At 35.7% G+C, this 18,350-nt stretch overlaps 1 protein-coding gene across 3 annotated transcripts in view; it reads right to left on the bottom strand.

Annotated features, from left to right (window-relative positions):
- Window positions 1-1,747: 1,747 nt before the first annotated feature.
- The window catches only part of CLTRN (collectrin, amino acid transport regulator), a 47,459-nt gene continuing 30,856 nt past the window's right edge, over window positions 1,748-18,350 (bottom strand). Inside the window, exon 6 of one of the 3 annotated variants that reach the window (XM_079123284.1) lies at window positions 1,748-5,070. In XM_079123284.1, coding sequence (XP_078979410.1) covers window positions 4,914-5,070 — 157 coding nt within the window. In that variant the 3' untranslated portion in view covers window positions 1,748-4,913. The remainder of the gene's footprint in view (window positions 5,071-18,350) is intronic. The other 2 variants (XM_079123283.1, XM_079123282.1) reach the window with 2 other exon arrangements.

Raw genomic sequence — 18,350 nt, 5'->3', positions numbered from 1 at the left:
CAAATGAAAGCCATAATGTTTATCCTATGAATGAACTGTTCCACTGCTAGCTTATGGCTCTGTCTTCTCAGGGACCTTTGAGTCCTCGTTTGTAAGAACTGCAAGCAATGAAGAAATAAGACTGGTGACTCAGCCCCACATAGTTGGCAGACAAATCAGAGACATCAATACCCAATATAAGAGACTCTAAGTGTCATTGTTATTAGAGTTTGACCAAATGCAACATTTTGCCATATTGACTGGTTAATTTAATGAAACACTTTGTACATCCATCAGATAAGATTCTCAAACTGAATTGGTTGGGAAGCTAATTTTTCAATAAGTGCCAACTTGTTCAACAACAATCAGAGTAAAAACAAATAGTAATCATTTCAAAACATGATCATCATTACCTGATTAGGTAAAAGTTAATACTGGAATAATTACCTTTTCTCTTTCTCTCTCTTTCCACTTTTTTCTTTGCAACTCTATCAGCAGAATTTTGTAGTGTTTGGGTTTCATTTCTTTGTGTTGAAAATTCAAATAAATACTTTATCCACATTCTCTCCCACTATTTCCCTACCAGATTTATGAGGTTGGGTCTTTCCAGATGATGGATTATCTTACTTCTGAGATTCATATAGTAAAATGTTCATTTAAATGAACTCATTCCTTCTTTATAGTCTAAGTTTAATATTTTCAATATCTATTTTAATAAATAAAATTTCACCTACAGCATACATTTTGTTTACTAATTTTGCTCTTTTTCATTATTTCATTCTAGTGATAACCCATTGGGCATATACAACAAGTATTAGGTTCTTTGTAAAGGTAGTCTGTTTATATCAAATTTGGGACAAGTGTTTTCACTGATTGCTTCTTCTCCACTTTCATGAAACCCTGCTTGCCTGTGGGCACCCAGTTAGTAAACAGTGGTGATGGAATTTAGGCAGTGCAGGTAATGATGTACGTATAATCCTAGATTGATTTGCTTCCTGTGGGATCTAGGGAGGCATCCTATCACTAACTATTTGAATATTTCTGTGTTTATTAATATGATGGTTTCATTAAGTACAATAAATAAAGATCATGAAGTATAATCAATGAAAACCATAGCATTATATCTATTCAGGTCAGGTGTTGCAGCCAAATAGTTCTGAGGGGTTTTTGGATTTTGGAGTTGCAGATAAAGGACTGTGAGATTATGTATTCCTCTGGCACTGGTGCACAACTATGTGAAGCAACCATCCCTTAACATGTAATGATTACTTGCACACTTTTTCTCTCTTACTCCAAAGCTTCTTTATAGCAAACAAGCTATTGGTGGCCAACAGAGAGAACATTAACTTTAAGTATTCTTTCTATTGCTTTCATTATGCACAAGATGCAATTCTTTTTCCTTTCACTACGAGAACTCAAGTACAATACACAGTGTCACTCAAATAATTTTCATCTGTTTCTTTCTTTTCAACTTTTTCTCTGACTTCTTTCAGAATGGGCATAGAAAGGTGGAGGAGCGAAAGGATAAATATTAAAGAATCCAAGAAGGGAGAATGTGTCAAGAGGATGACAAGGTCCCTGCACTGAAAAATGCTTCAAAGATATTTAGGAGGGTGAGGACCAAGAAGCTGTGACCTTGATAACCACAATTCATAATGACCTTTGAGGAAGAAATTTCCTCAGAGCATGGAATGGAAGTCAGAGTGTAAAGAGTTGAGCCGCAAGTGAATGGTAGTGTAATCAAATAGAGCCTTTTTTTTTTTTTTTTTTTTTTTTTTGAAACAGGATCTCACCGGGTTGTCCAGGTTGGTCTCAAACTCATGGGCTCAAGTGATCCTCCTGCCTCAACTTCCCAAGTGGCCAGTACTACAGGTGTGTACCAAGCCTAGCTTACAGACTTATTTTTAATTAACCAGAATCAATATCCTCTAAAGGTTTTCAGACTTTTACCTGTCTATATTTCCTGAATTTATCATGATCTCTTGAATAAAGTGTCAGGAATTCTATAAATTCTTAAGGAAGAGAAGAAGGAAGAAAAAAGGGGAGGAAAGTAAGAAAGAAGGACAGAAGACCTTTATGTATTGGCTTGTGTAAATGAGATATGTGAATTTATAAAATGTAAAATGAGAAACAAAATATTATGTTAAGGGGCCTCGTAAATTTGAAACAAAATGTGGGAATTTTTGAAACTGAGTTTCTTTTTGGTTCTAAGTCTGTATTTTCTCCTACTCCTTCTTCCTTATCCAGGAATGATGATAAATGTGCATATATCACATGATGATATTCACATCTGAAATCTGATTGTTTTTGCAGTGTTGGGAATGGAACCGAGGGCCCCACACATGCTAGGCAAGCACTCTACCACTGAGATACTTCTCAAGTCCACTACTTTCTTTTATGTTATAATGTTTTGTATTGGTTAGTTCTTATGGAAAACATGGATGATGAAACTATACAGAAAGAAAAACAAGTTATTACCATTTACATTTTTTCTATGAAACAAGTCCAGGTATCACCATCCCAGCTAATTCGTTCTGTACTGACTTGGTTTTCAAATGCTGTGTCCTACTTTCATCAAATGGATTTTGCTATGGATTTGGAGAATGAAATGACAGCTGTATTTCCACTTGCTTAACAGCATTTTGCTTCTAGTACATATCACCTCATAATGTGTTCCATCCTGGCACATTACATGATCATTAAATTAAAAATGAGAAGTGTGGTTGATGATTGACTACTCTCTAATCACCCAGTGTTTGTTAAAGGCAGTAGGCAGGAGACATAAGCTCTACTTTGCTGTTTATTGACTGTAGAGGTTATAGCACATCTCTGCTAGCATAAAAATCTTCCCCAACAAGGATGTTTAGTGGAGCAGGCATTTCCCAGCAGAAAAAAATCTCCTCCCCACCAGAATAAACAGTGGAGAAATGATCTAGTGATTAAAATGGATTCATCCCATGCCTTCAAAACAAGAAACATACCTGGTATCAGTGTTTGTCAAGTTTTTTCATAATTGAGACATATGTAGACCTTTTTCCTAATAATGCTCCTATGAAATTTTAATACATTAGATACTGTTTTTCTGTTTATTTACTATGACCTTTCAGAGGGCAACAAACAGAAGTGTAACATCTCATCACTTTTGCTGTGCTCCATTCATTAGAAGCAAATCATAAGTCTGATACTTACTCAGGGGGAGGGGATTACAGGAAGGCATGAACACCAGAAGATGCTTTCCTCACTTCCTGCCGATGTATCTCCTGAGAGAACTCCCCAATAAACCTGCCCATAACTACTCATCTTGAAGTCCATATCCCAGGAGCAACACTGGAGGCAGAGAGGTGAGTTAGAGGGACTTGCTATAGCCTTAACTATGGATGATAGTGGCAGAATACATAGTAAATTTTATTTCCATAATCATTACTATATTCCAAGGAAATGAAATCAGTCTGTCAAAGACACATTTGCACTCCCATGTTCACTGCAGCATATTCACAACAGCCAAGAAGTGGAAACAACTTAAGTGCCCATCAGGTAATGAATGCATAAAGAAATGCAGCATATAGAAACAACAGAATACTACTCAGGCATAAAAAGAATGGATTCCTGTCATTCGTGATGGATGGAACTGGAGATCAGTCTATGAAGTGAAATAAGCCAGGCACAGAAAGATAAGTTCCACGTGATCTCACTCATTTGTGGAATCTAAAATGCTGATCTCCTGGAAGTTGAGCATAGAATGATGTTACCAGATGCTGGGAAAGTAGGAAAGGAGGTAAGAGGAGAGGTTGGTCAATGGGTACTAAGTTATAGTTGGATAGAAGTAAGAAGTTCTGGTGTGCTATTGCACAGTAGGGTGAGTATAGATAATGATAATGATTTTTCCAAAGCTAGGAGAAAAGACGTTCAATGTCTTCACCATAAAGAAATGTTAAGTGTTTCAGGAGATGGCTATTTTGGCCTGATTTAAACATTACACAATGTATACATGTATCAAAACATCACATCATACCCCATAAATATGTACAATTTTGTCTTTATGTATCAATTAAAAAGTAAATTTAAATACAAAATCAAATTTTAAAACTAAAGGTGTCCTCCAACAAGGATACAGAGAACAAAAACAACTCATTTTTAAGGCTGAACATCAGATTAAACATAACTAATAAAAATTAGACTATGATCCACAGTTTGAAAATAAATCACAGACCACACTCAATCACACAATCATAAAGAGGTGATTAGTGCTTTATTAAATTAGCATAGATTGGACTTTTACATATTGTAGAAATAGTCAACAAATAGAATTCTCCTATTGGAGACTGATATTCAGAAAATATATAAGCAATATGTCCTCTTGGTATAACAGGAAAATTTCCATCCTATGAATCAATATTCCCATTTTTATCCATTCTGTTTATAACAATTACTTTTTACTTTTGCTTAGTCATATACAGTGATATAAAAAATATTAAAAAGGATCCATTTTCAGTGATTAACATACCATGTTACAGGTATTATTCACTGTAAAATTATTTTTCCTCAGGTCTTCAAAGTGTGAAATATATGTATATATATATATATATATATACACACACACACATACATACATATACATATATATATACACACACACACATATATTTCTGACTTTTAGAAATGCTTAAATGAGTAACTATAATACCACATGACAGCACCTACACACTGTGTTGTCAAAACAATATTTTAGAATATTTTGAGTAGTTACCACCTTATGATTTCAGTAGTCTCCATGGGTAAAACTGATTTACCCATCACTTTCAAATACATTCAAAATTTCTTACAAAAGAAGAATGACATAATAAAATATATAATCTGTCCTTAGTATTTTAAGATGCTTAACAGTCACAAAGAAACAAGCATTAAATTTCTCGAGGAAGCAGAACAGTAGACCTTCAGAGAGGGGTGAGTCGTTCATCCTCTGTCACAAAAACATCATTAATGTGCCCTCCCTTTGTGTCCAGGGGATCGCAGGGGATGCCATTTTCAATTGTGATTGTGTTTTCACACTTATCTTCTGCATCATCCACTTCAGATGGTCCTTTGTTCTTCCTAAAAGCACATAAAAAGAATGATTGGGATCTAGAAGGAGAAAGCATGGCTGAGTATGGTCTTTGGTACAAACATGGAGAAGAAAATGGGGCATAGGAACCTTAAAATGATGAAATGACCAATATTATATATTTTCAAATAAATTTTGAGATCATAAAGAGCTGATGAGGTGAAAAGACACTATCAAGATAAAAATTCTGCATGGATGATATGTACATATTGATAGGAACAAGTAGTCTTATTTAGAAAACTAAAATAAGTGTATATAAATATGTATATAAATGAATATATATTTACACATGCATATGAATAAATATATGTGCATGTATATACATATATACATGTATATTCACACAAATTGCATGAAGAAATGTGAAGCAAATGTATGGTACATTGGCAAGTCAGAGAAATGACCTCTAGGAGAACTTAATAAAAATTGAATTAAAAAAATCAATGAACTCCTCTCATAGGATTTGACAAATTAATAGTCTTCGAATGTTAACTAAAAATCAAATTGAAATAAGATATCAGAAAGAAAATTCACATTATTTTGTAGAAAGTAAGAATTGTTGTAAATTGCAGATATCACTGATATTTTCTATTCATTATAAAATAGTTGTGTTAATTTCTAAGTCAGGTTTTTGGAACCCAGAACATTCTCCTAATTATAACTTACAGCTGAAATTCCAAATCATTCCAAAACTTCTATATGACAGGATAAATTTTTTAGTTTCTCATACTCTCTTTGTAGCCCCTCCTACTCCAATCTAAGTGGTAACCAGATCCTTCATGTTTCCTTGGAGTGGTGAAAGTTACAGCCTCAAAATCAAAAGTTTTCCCTTCTTATGAAAGACTAAGAAACTGAGCCAATTATGCTTGATATTATGGGGTAAGGGAAAGATGAGAGGTTGGTGCCTGTAGGCAATTAGAGGGAGAAGGGTTTCCCTGAGGGGTCATCACAAGTTGGATGTTGGGACACTACTTCCATGGTGGCACCCTGGAGGCATGATGTTAGGTATAAGATTCCCAGACTTGCCAAAGGTTTTCTTGTACCAGGAATCTGTGGACCTCCAAAGAGGCAAATCTGAAGGGATCCCCCAGCTAGAATGTTGGACATTCCTGTGGTGATCAGAGTGGACTCCCACCACTGTGGACCTTAATGAGTCTCTGACAGGTGAGGAGATAGTAAAGATGACCTAATGATGACTGAGATGGAATTTCCTGTTAGTCATACATGAGAGACCATTTTAATTTGCTTTAAAGAATGTAGTGAAGAAGTTTAAGCCTATTATCCCAGCTACTCAGGAGGTGGAAGTAGGAGGATCCCAAGTTCAAGGCCAACTTGGGTAACTTAGTGAGACCCTGCCTCAAAATAAAATTTAAAGAAGGGCTGGGGGTATAGCTTAGTGGTGGAACACTGGCCTAGTATATGCTAGGCCCTGGTTCAATCCCCATTACCACCAAAAAGAAAAAAGAAAATAGTGGATAAAAGGACAGAAAAGAGAAGGTTCTTCTTTACAGAAGAACGCCAAATAATATAGAAAGGGTAATAGGATTAGAAAATCACAACTGCAGTAGTGACTGATTCCAATGGAGCTCATCAACAGATACTAAGCCATCGACTAAGAGATGGTTTGGGAATAGGATATTCACATGGTCTCAAAATATCACCTCCATAAATGATGTACTTAATTATAAAAAGGAACTTTTATTTTGCCAAGGAGGAAATCTGATGAACTCCACAAACAATTAGGCAAACTGACAAGTGCCTCCAGAAATGATACACTAATAACATTTCAGATATATGTTTTTTCTGTATTCTTGCACCGCCCATTCTCAACTTTTTTTTTTTTTTTTTTTTTTTTGGTCCTGGGGATTGAACCCAGGGGCTCTTTACCACTGAGCTACATTCTCAGTCCTTTTGATTTTTTGTGTTGTGTTGTTGTTGTTTTGAGATAAGGTCTCACTAAATTGCTTAGGGCATTGCTAAATTGGTAAAGCTGGTCTTGAACTTGTGATCCACCTGTCTGAGTCTCCCAAGTCACTAGGATTATTAGAGGTGTGCACTACCATACCAGCTGCACTCTCAATTTTTGACCTGAATTTCATAATGAGGAACTCATCAGAAAAATCCAAATTTAATGAAATTTTGTAAAGCCATTGATCTGGACTCAGTCCAGCATAGGCACTCAACTCAGTGAATAGATGGATCAATGGATGTAGATCAATAGCTGGTTGGCTATAAAACAAATTAATGGATAGATGGCCATATGGATGGATAGAGGATAGATGGGTGGTCAGATAAACAGATGAATGGATGGATGATGAATGAACTAATGCTTCAGGCAAAATTACTCAAACATTAGTCCTAGCTAGATCTTGAATGGGATCCACCACACACACACACACAAAACAAATACATTAAAAAGAAAGGAAGGGAGAGAGGAAGGGAAGGAAAGAAAAGGAAGAAGGAAGGGCATATAAAATTTCTTATATCATATTTTTAATGAGTGGAAGAAATATTCATTTTCCTACCTTAGATTAAGAGTTAGTGTGAATTTTACCAGGATTCACTGATGGTTTACTAAATTATTTCAAATAGTTGAAGTTCATAAAGGAAAGGAAAGTACCATTCCAATGTTATCATTTGAAAGTATTTTGTCATTATATATTCCACCATCAAATGCTACTGTAGTGACACTATGGGCAATCACTAAATTGGAATCATTGGATATTAAACATTAATTTGTAAAACCTTTGGGCCAACGCTGGTTAGAAGTTGGGGTTTGTAGTCCCAGAGAGGTAGGAATAAATAGGCTGCTGTATTTTCTCATCTTCCAGATGAAGACACTTCACTAGCCATTCTAAACACCAGCAATCAATGATCACCACCTGCTGGGGTACACTAGATTTCAATATGTTGAGAGGGTCCTCCAGCCAAGTTAAATCACCTGCTGAAAGACTAGAACATTAAGCCCCTTCTTCTGTGAACAGGAGTATCAGCCCTTTTCAGATCTCCCAGAAAGCAAAAGCAGCTAACATTCTACAGCCATCAGTCACATCACTTCCATTTCTAGTATCCAACATTCCTTAACTATGTTTTGAATGCCTACCTGTGGAAGAGACAGGCCTCCCAAAGGAAAGAACTTGATGAAAGGAAAAAGACTTCAAATTCATTCATCTTCCTTCTCCTCATTTTTAATGTTTTATAAAAGAGAAGAGTGATTTTTTATAGGCATTAAATGCTAGTAAGAAATGTATATTTATAAATTTTCATGAAAAATGCCTAGTTGATGGAAAATATCTCCAAATCACTCCTCATTGGGGTTGGAGTGAATAATAATTTTCTATAATGATGGATTTTAAATAGTCAATTATTACTCTGAATTTTCTATTCTGAATCCATATTACAAAAATCTTAGTGGATGAAGCATTCTGAAGTAAGTGGCAATGCAATGGTAGTCTTACAAATGATGAACTGCCAGCGTCTATTTGCCAGTTTTTAAATATAAGATATTTTTATGGAATTAGAAGACAATTGGCAGAAAGCTGGACACGTGCAGATCAATGTATGGAATCTTATCTCCTCCCCAGCCAGGAAGGAATAATAATCCATCAGGCATCACAGTGAATAGGAAAGAAAGAAAAGGAAGAAGCAAAGAGATGAGGACACTTCTCTTTTTTGAGGGCGGATAATTTCCCAACAAAAAGCTTCTGAGGGAAATTGCTGAGGAAATTTGTCCAATTGAGCTGTGTCCGTGGCAAATTAGGTACTTATTGGTTTTTTGCAACCTTATATCCAGTTGTTCAGAGTCTTGGCATTGCTGGGCTTCACAAACTGCAATGTCAGTAACTTGCTAGCTGGTAGACATGATAAGCAGCTCAAAGGTTATCTAACAGTAATATAGCACTTTGTCACAGTGTGCACTGTAATAAACTGATTCACTGCCTGTGCAGTGATACTAAGAATAATAAAACTTAACTGTCTTTCTGGATCATTCTGATTTGATGTTCTGCTAAAAAAAAAAATGAGTTTTTCCTGCAAAATAAAATAGAGTGCTAATGACTTCCGCTGTTTCTGCAATGTCAGGTGGTTCAGAAAGAGAAAGAAAAAATCCATGACTAAACTACTTCCTAGCAGCCTTGAGAATGGATGTCTCTCATAAATCCAGAAAGAAAAGAATCAAATGAGGAGACAAAAGTCTCAGGTAGCCCTTGGGGCAAGGGTGTGGGTGGGGTGGTTTGAAGAACAGGAATTGCTCTTTTCTGAAATAAAGTAGTGATGACTAAAAGCAGAAAAAGCATTTCTGTCTCTCTTCAAATAAAACAGGGCTCAAGAGGGAAGGTCTAAGAACAGCCAGAAAAACCATATAGGACAGACAAAAATGACTTTCATACAGAAATAGAATACTGAAGAATTAGGATTGTCCTCATAATCAGTATTGATGATTCTTGGAGGAAATATCTGTGTTACGAGACTGATTTGAGTGGGCTTTGGGAATCAAGCCTACATGGTTTTAAATCCTAGTACCACAACGTTCTAACCATGTGACTGTAGGCAAGTTGTTTGATATCTGTCATGTAATAGTGCAATAATAATGATAATAAGAAGTATCTATTATGTGGCTGAAATCAGAGTAGGTGCTTTATATGTATCATCTCATTTAAATCTGAGTGCAACATTATGCAGATTTTATTATTATCCCTGTTTTCCAGATGCAGAATCTGAATTTCAAATATGAACTGCAACTTGTCTTTCAGAATGGAACAATACTACTGAAAAGAGCTGATACAGAACTCTATTTTAGTCTTCCCAGGTTCTCCTAAAAACATACTCATATTGGTTTCCTATTCGTTGTTTATATTTAAATACAGCAAAGGAAAACAATTAGCTCTGATGTTTCTCATTGTATTTATACTTCTTTTTAAATATGGTTTATTCATTTAATTATAACTTCATAAGAATGTGAAGTTCCCCTATATGAAAGTGTTGACTGAGCCTCATTTCCTTGTATGAAAAGTAAGATTTGTGGAAATCCACATGCACTTCTATTTACTGCTGACTGTACAGGAAAAGAAGTAAAACTAGAAACAAACCAAACAAATTTACTAATGACTTTGCTCAGCTGTGAGCATTAGCTAAGGTTCTATGTCCTAAGTCCTTGACCTGGCTTTGTTACCAACCACAAGATTATAATCTTGTAGGCAAGAACCATTCATGTTATCTATGTTTGTTTCTTTCATGATATACACTATAGCTCATATCACAGAATGAATGGTCAATAAAAAAATAAAATTTTTTACCTCTCTGGGCTTTGGTTTCTGGTGGGCTAGATTTAGATAACTGGCAAGGTCTCTTCCTAAGACCCATTTGTAACATTAAATCCAGCTAAGGTATATAAATAGTCTATTAATATACTGGATTTGTAAATCAACTCTATGTACATGTAAGTCTCAAAGTGTGCTGTGTTTATGATTCTATGATATACCACAAAGTTGCAAGTTATATTAAATTATCACTTCATATAACTGTTTTTAGGGTTATACTAACTTACATTGATATAGCACTTTCCAGTATATAAAGCATTTATGTATCTTCTCTGATTTTGTCCTCTCATAATTATTTAACAATCTGAGAAAATATTACTATCATTTTCAATACGTGATCTGCTCAATGTCACTCAGCTAAAAAACACCAGTGCCTGAGACTGGAACCTAAAACCAAGAGTCTTGGTCCAATGCTCTTCTTATTAAAACATATATCATGGGCTGGGGAGATAGCTCAGTTGGTAGAGTGCTTGCCTTGCAAGCACAAGGCCCTGGGTTCAATCCCCAGCACCACAAAAAAAAAAAAAAATATCAAATATCACATCATCAGTTCTGTCACCATCATCATAGTCATCTTCATCATCATATCCCTATTGCTATCATCATAAAACTGACCAGATAACTAAGATGTCTACTTGTGGGCTAAGGCTAGACAAAGATCTAGCATCGACACCACTGTGAAGGATATGCAGTTGATACTGGATGCCTTCCCACCTGTACAGTTGCCTAATTGTTGTCCAAGAGTAAAAGGAAAAAAATCTTTTTTCCACAAACGGCTATTTTCAACTAGATGTTACTAGAGAAGCAACATCCCCAAAAGTGTTTCAAAAGAGGTGACAATTGTAATGGTGTGCTGGAGCTGGCTAGTATAGGATAGCAAGGGCTACCGACTAAATATTCAGAAGTTTTCAACCTTGATAGGAAATTGGAAAATGCTACAAATCAGGTTCTTGAGAGAGCTGGTTAGCCAGTTCATCACTACTCTAGTGACCAGTATACCTCATGGGATCATCCGCATTTTTAAACATGTATTTACTTTTTATGGTACTGACATCAAAACAGACACATAGACTGATGGAACAGACTGGCAAGCACAAAAATAAAACCACACATTTATGGTCAACTGATGTTCAACAAAGGTGCTAAGGACACAAAATGGGGAAAGATCAGTGTCTTGAATAAATAATTCTGGGAATATTGGCTATCCAAATGCAAAAGAATTGGGCTGTAATTGCACACCAAATACAAAAATCATCTCAAAATGGGTTAAAGACTCAAATGTAAATGCTAAAACTATAAAACTTTTAGAAGAAAATATAAGTGGGGTTCATCCCTGGAATGCAAGGATGGTTCAACATTCGTAAATCAATTAACGTAATCCACCATGTCAATAGACTTAAGGATAAGAATCATATGGTTATTTCAATTGACGCAGAAAAAGCGTTCAACAAAATACAACACCCCTTCATGCTCAAAACACTAGAAAAAATAGGGATAGTAGGAACATACCTGAACATTGTAAAGGCTATTTATGCTAAGCCCATGGCCAACATCATTCTTAATGGAGAAAAACTGAAACCATTCCCTTTAAAAATGGGAACAAGACAGGGATGTCCTCTTTCACCACTTCTATTCAACATTGTCCTCGAAACTCTAGCCCGAGCAATTAGGCAGAACTAAAGAAATTAAAGGGATACGAATAGGAAAAGAGGAACTTAAGCTGTCACTATTTGCGGATGATATGATTCTATATTTAGAGGATCCAAAAACCTCCTCCAGAAAACTTCTAGACCTCATCAATGAATTCAGCAAAAGAGCAGGCTATAAAATCAACACGCATAAATCTAAAGCATTTTTATATGCAAGCGACAAAACAGCTGAAAGGGAAATGAGGAAAACAACTCCATTTGCAATAGCCTCAAAAAAATAAAATAAAATACTTGGGCATCAATCTAACCAAAGAGGTAAAAGATCTCTACAATGAAAACTACAAAACATTGAAGAAAGAAATTAAGGAAGACCTTAGAAGATGGAAAGATCTCCCATGTTCTTGGATAGGCAGAATTAATATTGTCAAAATGGCCATACTACCAAAAGTGCTATACAGATTCAATGCAATTCCAATTAAAATCCCAATGATGTACCTTACAGAAATAGAGCAAGCAATCATGAAATTCATCTGGAAGAATAAGAAACCCAGAATAGCTAAAGCAATCCTTAGCAGGAAGAATGAAACAGGGGGTATCGCAATACCAGAACTTCAATTATACTACAAAGCAATAGTAACAAAAACAGTATGGTATTGGCACCAAAATAGACAGGTAGATCAATGGTTCAGAATAGAGGACATGGACACAAACCCAAATAAATACAATTTTCTCATACTAGACAAAGGTGCTAAAAATATGCAATGGAGAAAAGATAGCCTCTTCAACAAATGGTGCTGGGAAAACTGGAAATCCATATGCAACAGAATGAAACTAAACCCATATCTCTCACCCTGCACAAAACTCAACTCACAATGGATCAAGGACCTTGAAATCAGACCAGAGACCCTTCATCTTATAGAAGAAAAAGTAGGTCCAAATCTTCACCTTGTTGGCTTAGGATCACACTTCCTTAACAGGACTCCCATAGCACAAGAAATAAAAGCAAGAATCAATAACTAGGATAGATTCAAACTAAAAAGCTTTCTCTCAGCAAAGGAAACTATCAGCAATGCGAAGAGAGAGCCTACAGAGTGGGAGAATATCTTTGCCACTCATACTTCAGATAGAGCACTAATTTCCAGAATATATAAAGAACTCAAAAAACTCTACACCAAGAATACAAATAACCCAATCAATAAGTGGGCTAAGGATATGAACAGACACTTCGCAGAAGAAGATCTACAAGCAATCAACAAACATATGATAAAATGTTCACCATCTTTAGTAATAAGAGAAATGCAAATCAAAACTACACTAAGATTCCATCTTACCCCAATTAGAATGGCGATTATCAAGAATACAAGCAACAATAGGTGTTGGGGAGGATGTGGGGAAAAAGGTACACTCATACATTGCTGGTTGGACTGCAAATTAGTGCAGCCACTCTGGAAAGCAGTATGGAGATTCCTCAGAAAGCTTGGAATGGAACCACCATTTGACCCAGCTATCCCACTCCTCGGTCTATACCCAAAGGACTTAAAATCAGCATACTACAGAGATACAGCCACATCAATGTTCATAGCGGCTCAATTCACAATAGCCAGACTATGGAACCAACCCAGATGCCCTTCAATTGATGAATGGATAAAGAAACTGTGGTATATATATATACAATGGAATATTACTCAGCTATAAAGAATAATAAAATTATGGCATTTGCAGGCAAATGGATGAAATTGGAGAATATCATGTTAAGTGAGATAAGCCAATCTCAAAAATCCAAAAGACGAATGATCTCACTGATAAGCAGATGATGACACGTAATGGGGGGTGGGAGGGGGACAAGAATGGAGGAAGGAGGGACTGTATAGAGGGAAAAGAGAGGTGGGAGGGGTGGGAGGAAGGAAAAAAATAACGGAATGAATCAAACATCATTACTCTATGTAAATGTACGAATATGCAAATGATATGCTGTTACTCCATGTACAAACAGAAACAACATGTATCCCATTTGTTTACAATAAAAATAAATTTAAAAAAAAAGATTAAAAAAAAGAAAATATAAGGAGAAATCTCTATGACAATTGACTGGGCAATGAATTTTTTAATATGACCCCAAAAGTACAGGTAATAACAAATGAGATTATATCAAACTACAAACCTCCTACACAGCAAAGGAAGCAATCAACAGAGTGAAGAAACAACCTATGGACTGGGAGAAAAGATTTGCAAACCATACATCTCTTAGAGGGCTAATATCCAAAATACATAAGGAATTCAACAGCAAGAAAACAAATAACCTGATTTAAAATAGGCAAAGAAAATGAAGAGAAGATTTCCAAAAGAAGACATACCAAGTGTAACAGCTGAATGCAAAAATGCTCAACCAGGTGTGGTGGCATATACCTACAATCCCAGTGACTACAGAAGCTGAGACAGGAGGATTACAAATTCAAGGTCAGCCTCACAATTTAGTATGGCCCTAAGCAACTTAGTGAGAACCTGTCTCAAAATAAAAAATAAAAAGGTTTGGGGAAATAGTTTAGTGGTCAAGTGCCTCTGGGTTCAATCCCAGTACCACCCCGCCCCAAAATGCTCAACATCACTAATCATCAGAGCAATGCAAATATAAAATGACAATGAGATATCATCTCACATGTTAGAATGGCTATTTACCAAAAAAAGGAAAGATAGCAAGTATTGGCCAAGATATGGAAAAAAGAGATTGCTCATACATTGTTGCTGGGAATGTAAATTAGTATAGTCAGTACAGAAGAAAGTATGGATCTTCCTCAAAAAATTAAAAATACCATATGATTCACCAATCCCACTTCTGGGTATATATTGTGAGGAAATGAAATCAGTATGCTGAAGGAATTTCTGCACTCCTATGTTCATTGCAGCATTATTCAAATAGCCAAAATATGCAATCATTGGGTGAATGGATGAAGAAAATGTGAGACACACAACACACACACTCACACACAATGGAATACTATTCATCCTGTACAAAAGAAAGCTGTGTCCTTTGCAACATGTATGAACTTAGAGGATGTTATGCTAAGCGAAATATGCCAGGCACAGAAAGACAAATTCCACATAATCTCACATACATGTGGATTCTAAAGAAAGTCCAACTAATAGACGCAGAGAGTAGAATGATGGTTGCCAGGAGCTGTAGGGTTAGGATGGCGGGGATGGGAAGATGTTGGTCAAAGGGTATAAAGTTTCAGTTAGATATGATAAATAAGTCTGGGAGATCTATTGCACAGGTATGGTGACTATAGTTAACAATATTCTATTGTATACTTGACAAAATTGCCAAGATAGTAGATATTAAAAGTTCTCACCACAAAACATGATAAGTATGTGAGGTGACAGATATGTTAATGAGTTTGATTTGACCATTTCATCATGTATACATATATCAAAACATCCTGTACACCATAAATATATATGATTTGTTTGTCAACTATACTTTAGTAAAAATAAAATACTTATTTGCTGACTAATAATATTCTAGCCAGGCACAGTGGCGCATGCCTGTAATCCCAGCAGCTCAGCAGGCTGAGGCAGGAGGATCCAGAGTTCAAAGCCAGCCTCAGCAAAAGTGGGGTGCTAAGCAACTCAGGGAGACGCTGTCTCTAAATAAAATACAAAATAGGGCTGGGGATGTGGCTCAGTGGCCAGGTTCCCCTGAGTTCAATTCCTGATACCAAAAAAAAAAAAAAAAACAAAAAATTCTAGGCAATATTTCTGTGAACTGGAGAATCTTCTACATTATGATGTCAATATCTGGGTGGGAAAAAAAATTCTTTCCTAGCAACCCTTTCTCATAGCCCTGGGTTAAGCTGATCTTGAATAATAATAATAATAATTGGTACTTATTTAACTATTTAATTATTTAATAATTGCTACTATATCCTGGGTACTTTACACACATTTATATCATTTAATCATGAAAGCCCTGTGAGATATTACCTCCCTATTATAGATAGAAAAACTGAGACTTATAGAAACTAGGCAATCTGATGAAGATCATATATGTAAATGACATAGCTGGTATTTGAGTTTACTTAGTTTGGACTGCAGTCCAAACTTTCTACCCAATTGCTCTGAATAATCAATATAATGCTGTTACCGACAAACCCAACAGAACTGTTAAAGCTTTGCTTGAGACATTTCCTCAATGGTAAGTTTAAATATGCATACATCTTCGGTACTCTTCTCCATAGAAGTAGAATAGTGACTTCAATAACCCTGTGGTCCCTCTGGGTCTTCTAAGTTTAAGATTTGAACCATACAAACTGTGTTCATTATTATCTAATGTATGAATTGGATTGATAAGTATTTATTTAGATGTCTTCCTCAAAGACTAAGGGCTGTAAGGACAACTCCTATCTATTCCATGATTAAAGTGGGTTTTTAATCACAATTATCAGGGCTATCTCCACTTCAAATTTTACTCTCTCCTCATCTCTTAAGCAATATTTTGCCCAAGGGAAACCCACCACAGATCGTATCAAGCTTAAAACACAACAAACAATTTATCTCCAGGAGGTTGTCATAATTGTCCTGACTATAGTTGCTAATTACTAATGCCCTCCAGGTTTACACAAGAGATTTGTCCATCTGTTTTCCTAGTTTGAACAAGAAATGAATTTATGAAGGCAAGATTGAAACAATTGCTTCACTTCTTCCAGTCAACAAATTATGATGCTGCATACCCAATTATTATATTATTGCAAAATCTGCTCAGAAGAAGATAACTGATCCCATCACGAACTAGCTGAAAGACCAGAAAATGGCAGGAAAATAAAATAATAGTAACAGTTAACACTTATTGAGCACTCAGTGTGTTCCAGGTACCACTCTAAGCTCTCTACTGTATTAATGCTTTCATCCTATGAAGCTACTTCCAGTACTCCTTGCTGTTGCTCTACAAAAGTTATCTATGCACAGACAGTGAAGATAAATTTAACCAGATTGGCTCTAGTGCCACAAACCATATTCTCCCAAACTCAGTTTCCCTGACTCATTGTTTGTGTTCCCTGATATCATACAGTTAATGGATTATATACAGGGCAGAATCTGAGAGATAAATACTTTGAATCTAAGCAGTCTATCTCCAGAATCCGTTCCTCAAACTCCTACCTTAGAGGAGATGCTAGTGAGAAAATTGGGAACCAAGGAGATGAAGTGAATTCACTAAGGTTTCTAGCCATAGCACCTCAGAATTAATACAAAACTTAAAAATATTAAACATAGGTTTTCAAATATTATCAAAAAATGTTAGTATTCCTAAAACAAAAAACCAAATAAACATTTTATACCAAGTCTTTTTGCATTACATATCATTACAAGATCATTAAGAAAAGCAAGCAAGTATAACTTGATTCTAATATTTGCATTTAATTTGAGGTATAGACCTATGCCACATTTATTCCATAACATTTCACTTATCGTTTGTGAAAAGTTACAATATGTAAGATTTAAAATGCTTACTCTCTGTTAGTAACCAGGATAAAACATATGAAAGTAGTAAACGTTTGGAGAAACATTTAGTTGAACACACATTTGCCCAAACACATCCCTTGTGTCTCCTTTTGAAAGGCATGTCCCTGTGACTTTTTAATATAGTATGTTCCTGTGATCCCCACTTATCAGAATTCCTCTTCCTCAGTATCAGAAAGGAAGGTTTAGAAGCATTAAAGTCTTCAGTGAAGAACTGAGGAATCTCCCATCTTTCCCTCTGGATTAGAGGTACTTATAAACAAAATAATTTTCTTCTTTCATCATACTGGGAAATCTGGCCTACTCTCCTTCCTATTGCCTCAGTACCTTTCCCACTGAAATGAAATTTCCTCTTGTAGCAATATCAATAATTTGGACATCGAGGTTTTCACGTACCCCAGAATCCAGGGAAATGAACTCAAGAAGTGGGACCCTGTATGTAGGTTGTTAAATTGAAAGCTCTTAAACAAAACTAATTAGAATAAATTATATATTTATTGAAATGGATCACTTTCAGAGATTCTAATTTAGTGAGTCTGAAATAGGGTCAAGGAACCTACATTTCAAACAAGTGTTCTGGGTGATTCTGATGTAGGGAGTTGATTCAAAGACCATGAGAAACACAGTTCTATATACCATTGAGGGTGGCCTGTAGGCCCTGGGTCCATAATAGGCAAGCCAAAGTAGGGAGACATTCAAAGAACTGTGGAACTGCTAGTATTTGGCTGTGAATTATTACCAAAGATTAACTCTATCTACTCAAAAACTCTGCTTCATTACATGTATCCA

This window comes from Sciurus vulgaris (assembly GCF_902686455.1).
Source record: "Sciurus vulgaris genome assembly, chromosome: X".
NCBI lineage: Eukaryota > Metazoa > Chordata > Mammalia > Rodentia > Sciuridae > Sciurus > Sciurus vulgaris.
Note: the sequence above shows the minus strand (reverse complement) of the source record. Positions and strands in the feature narration are given on the sequence as shown.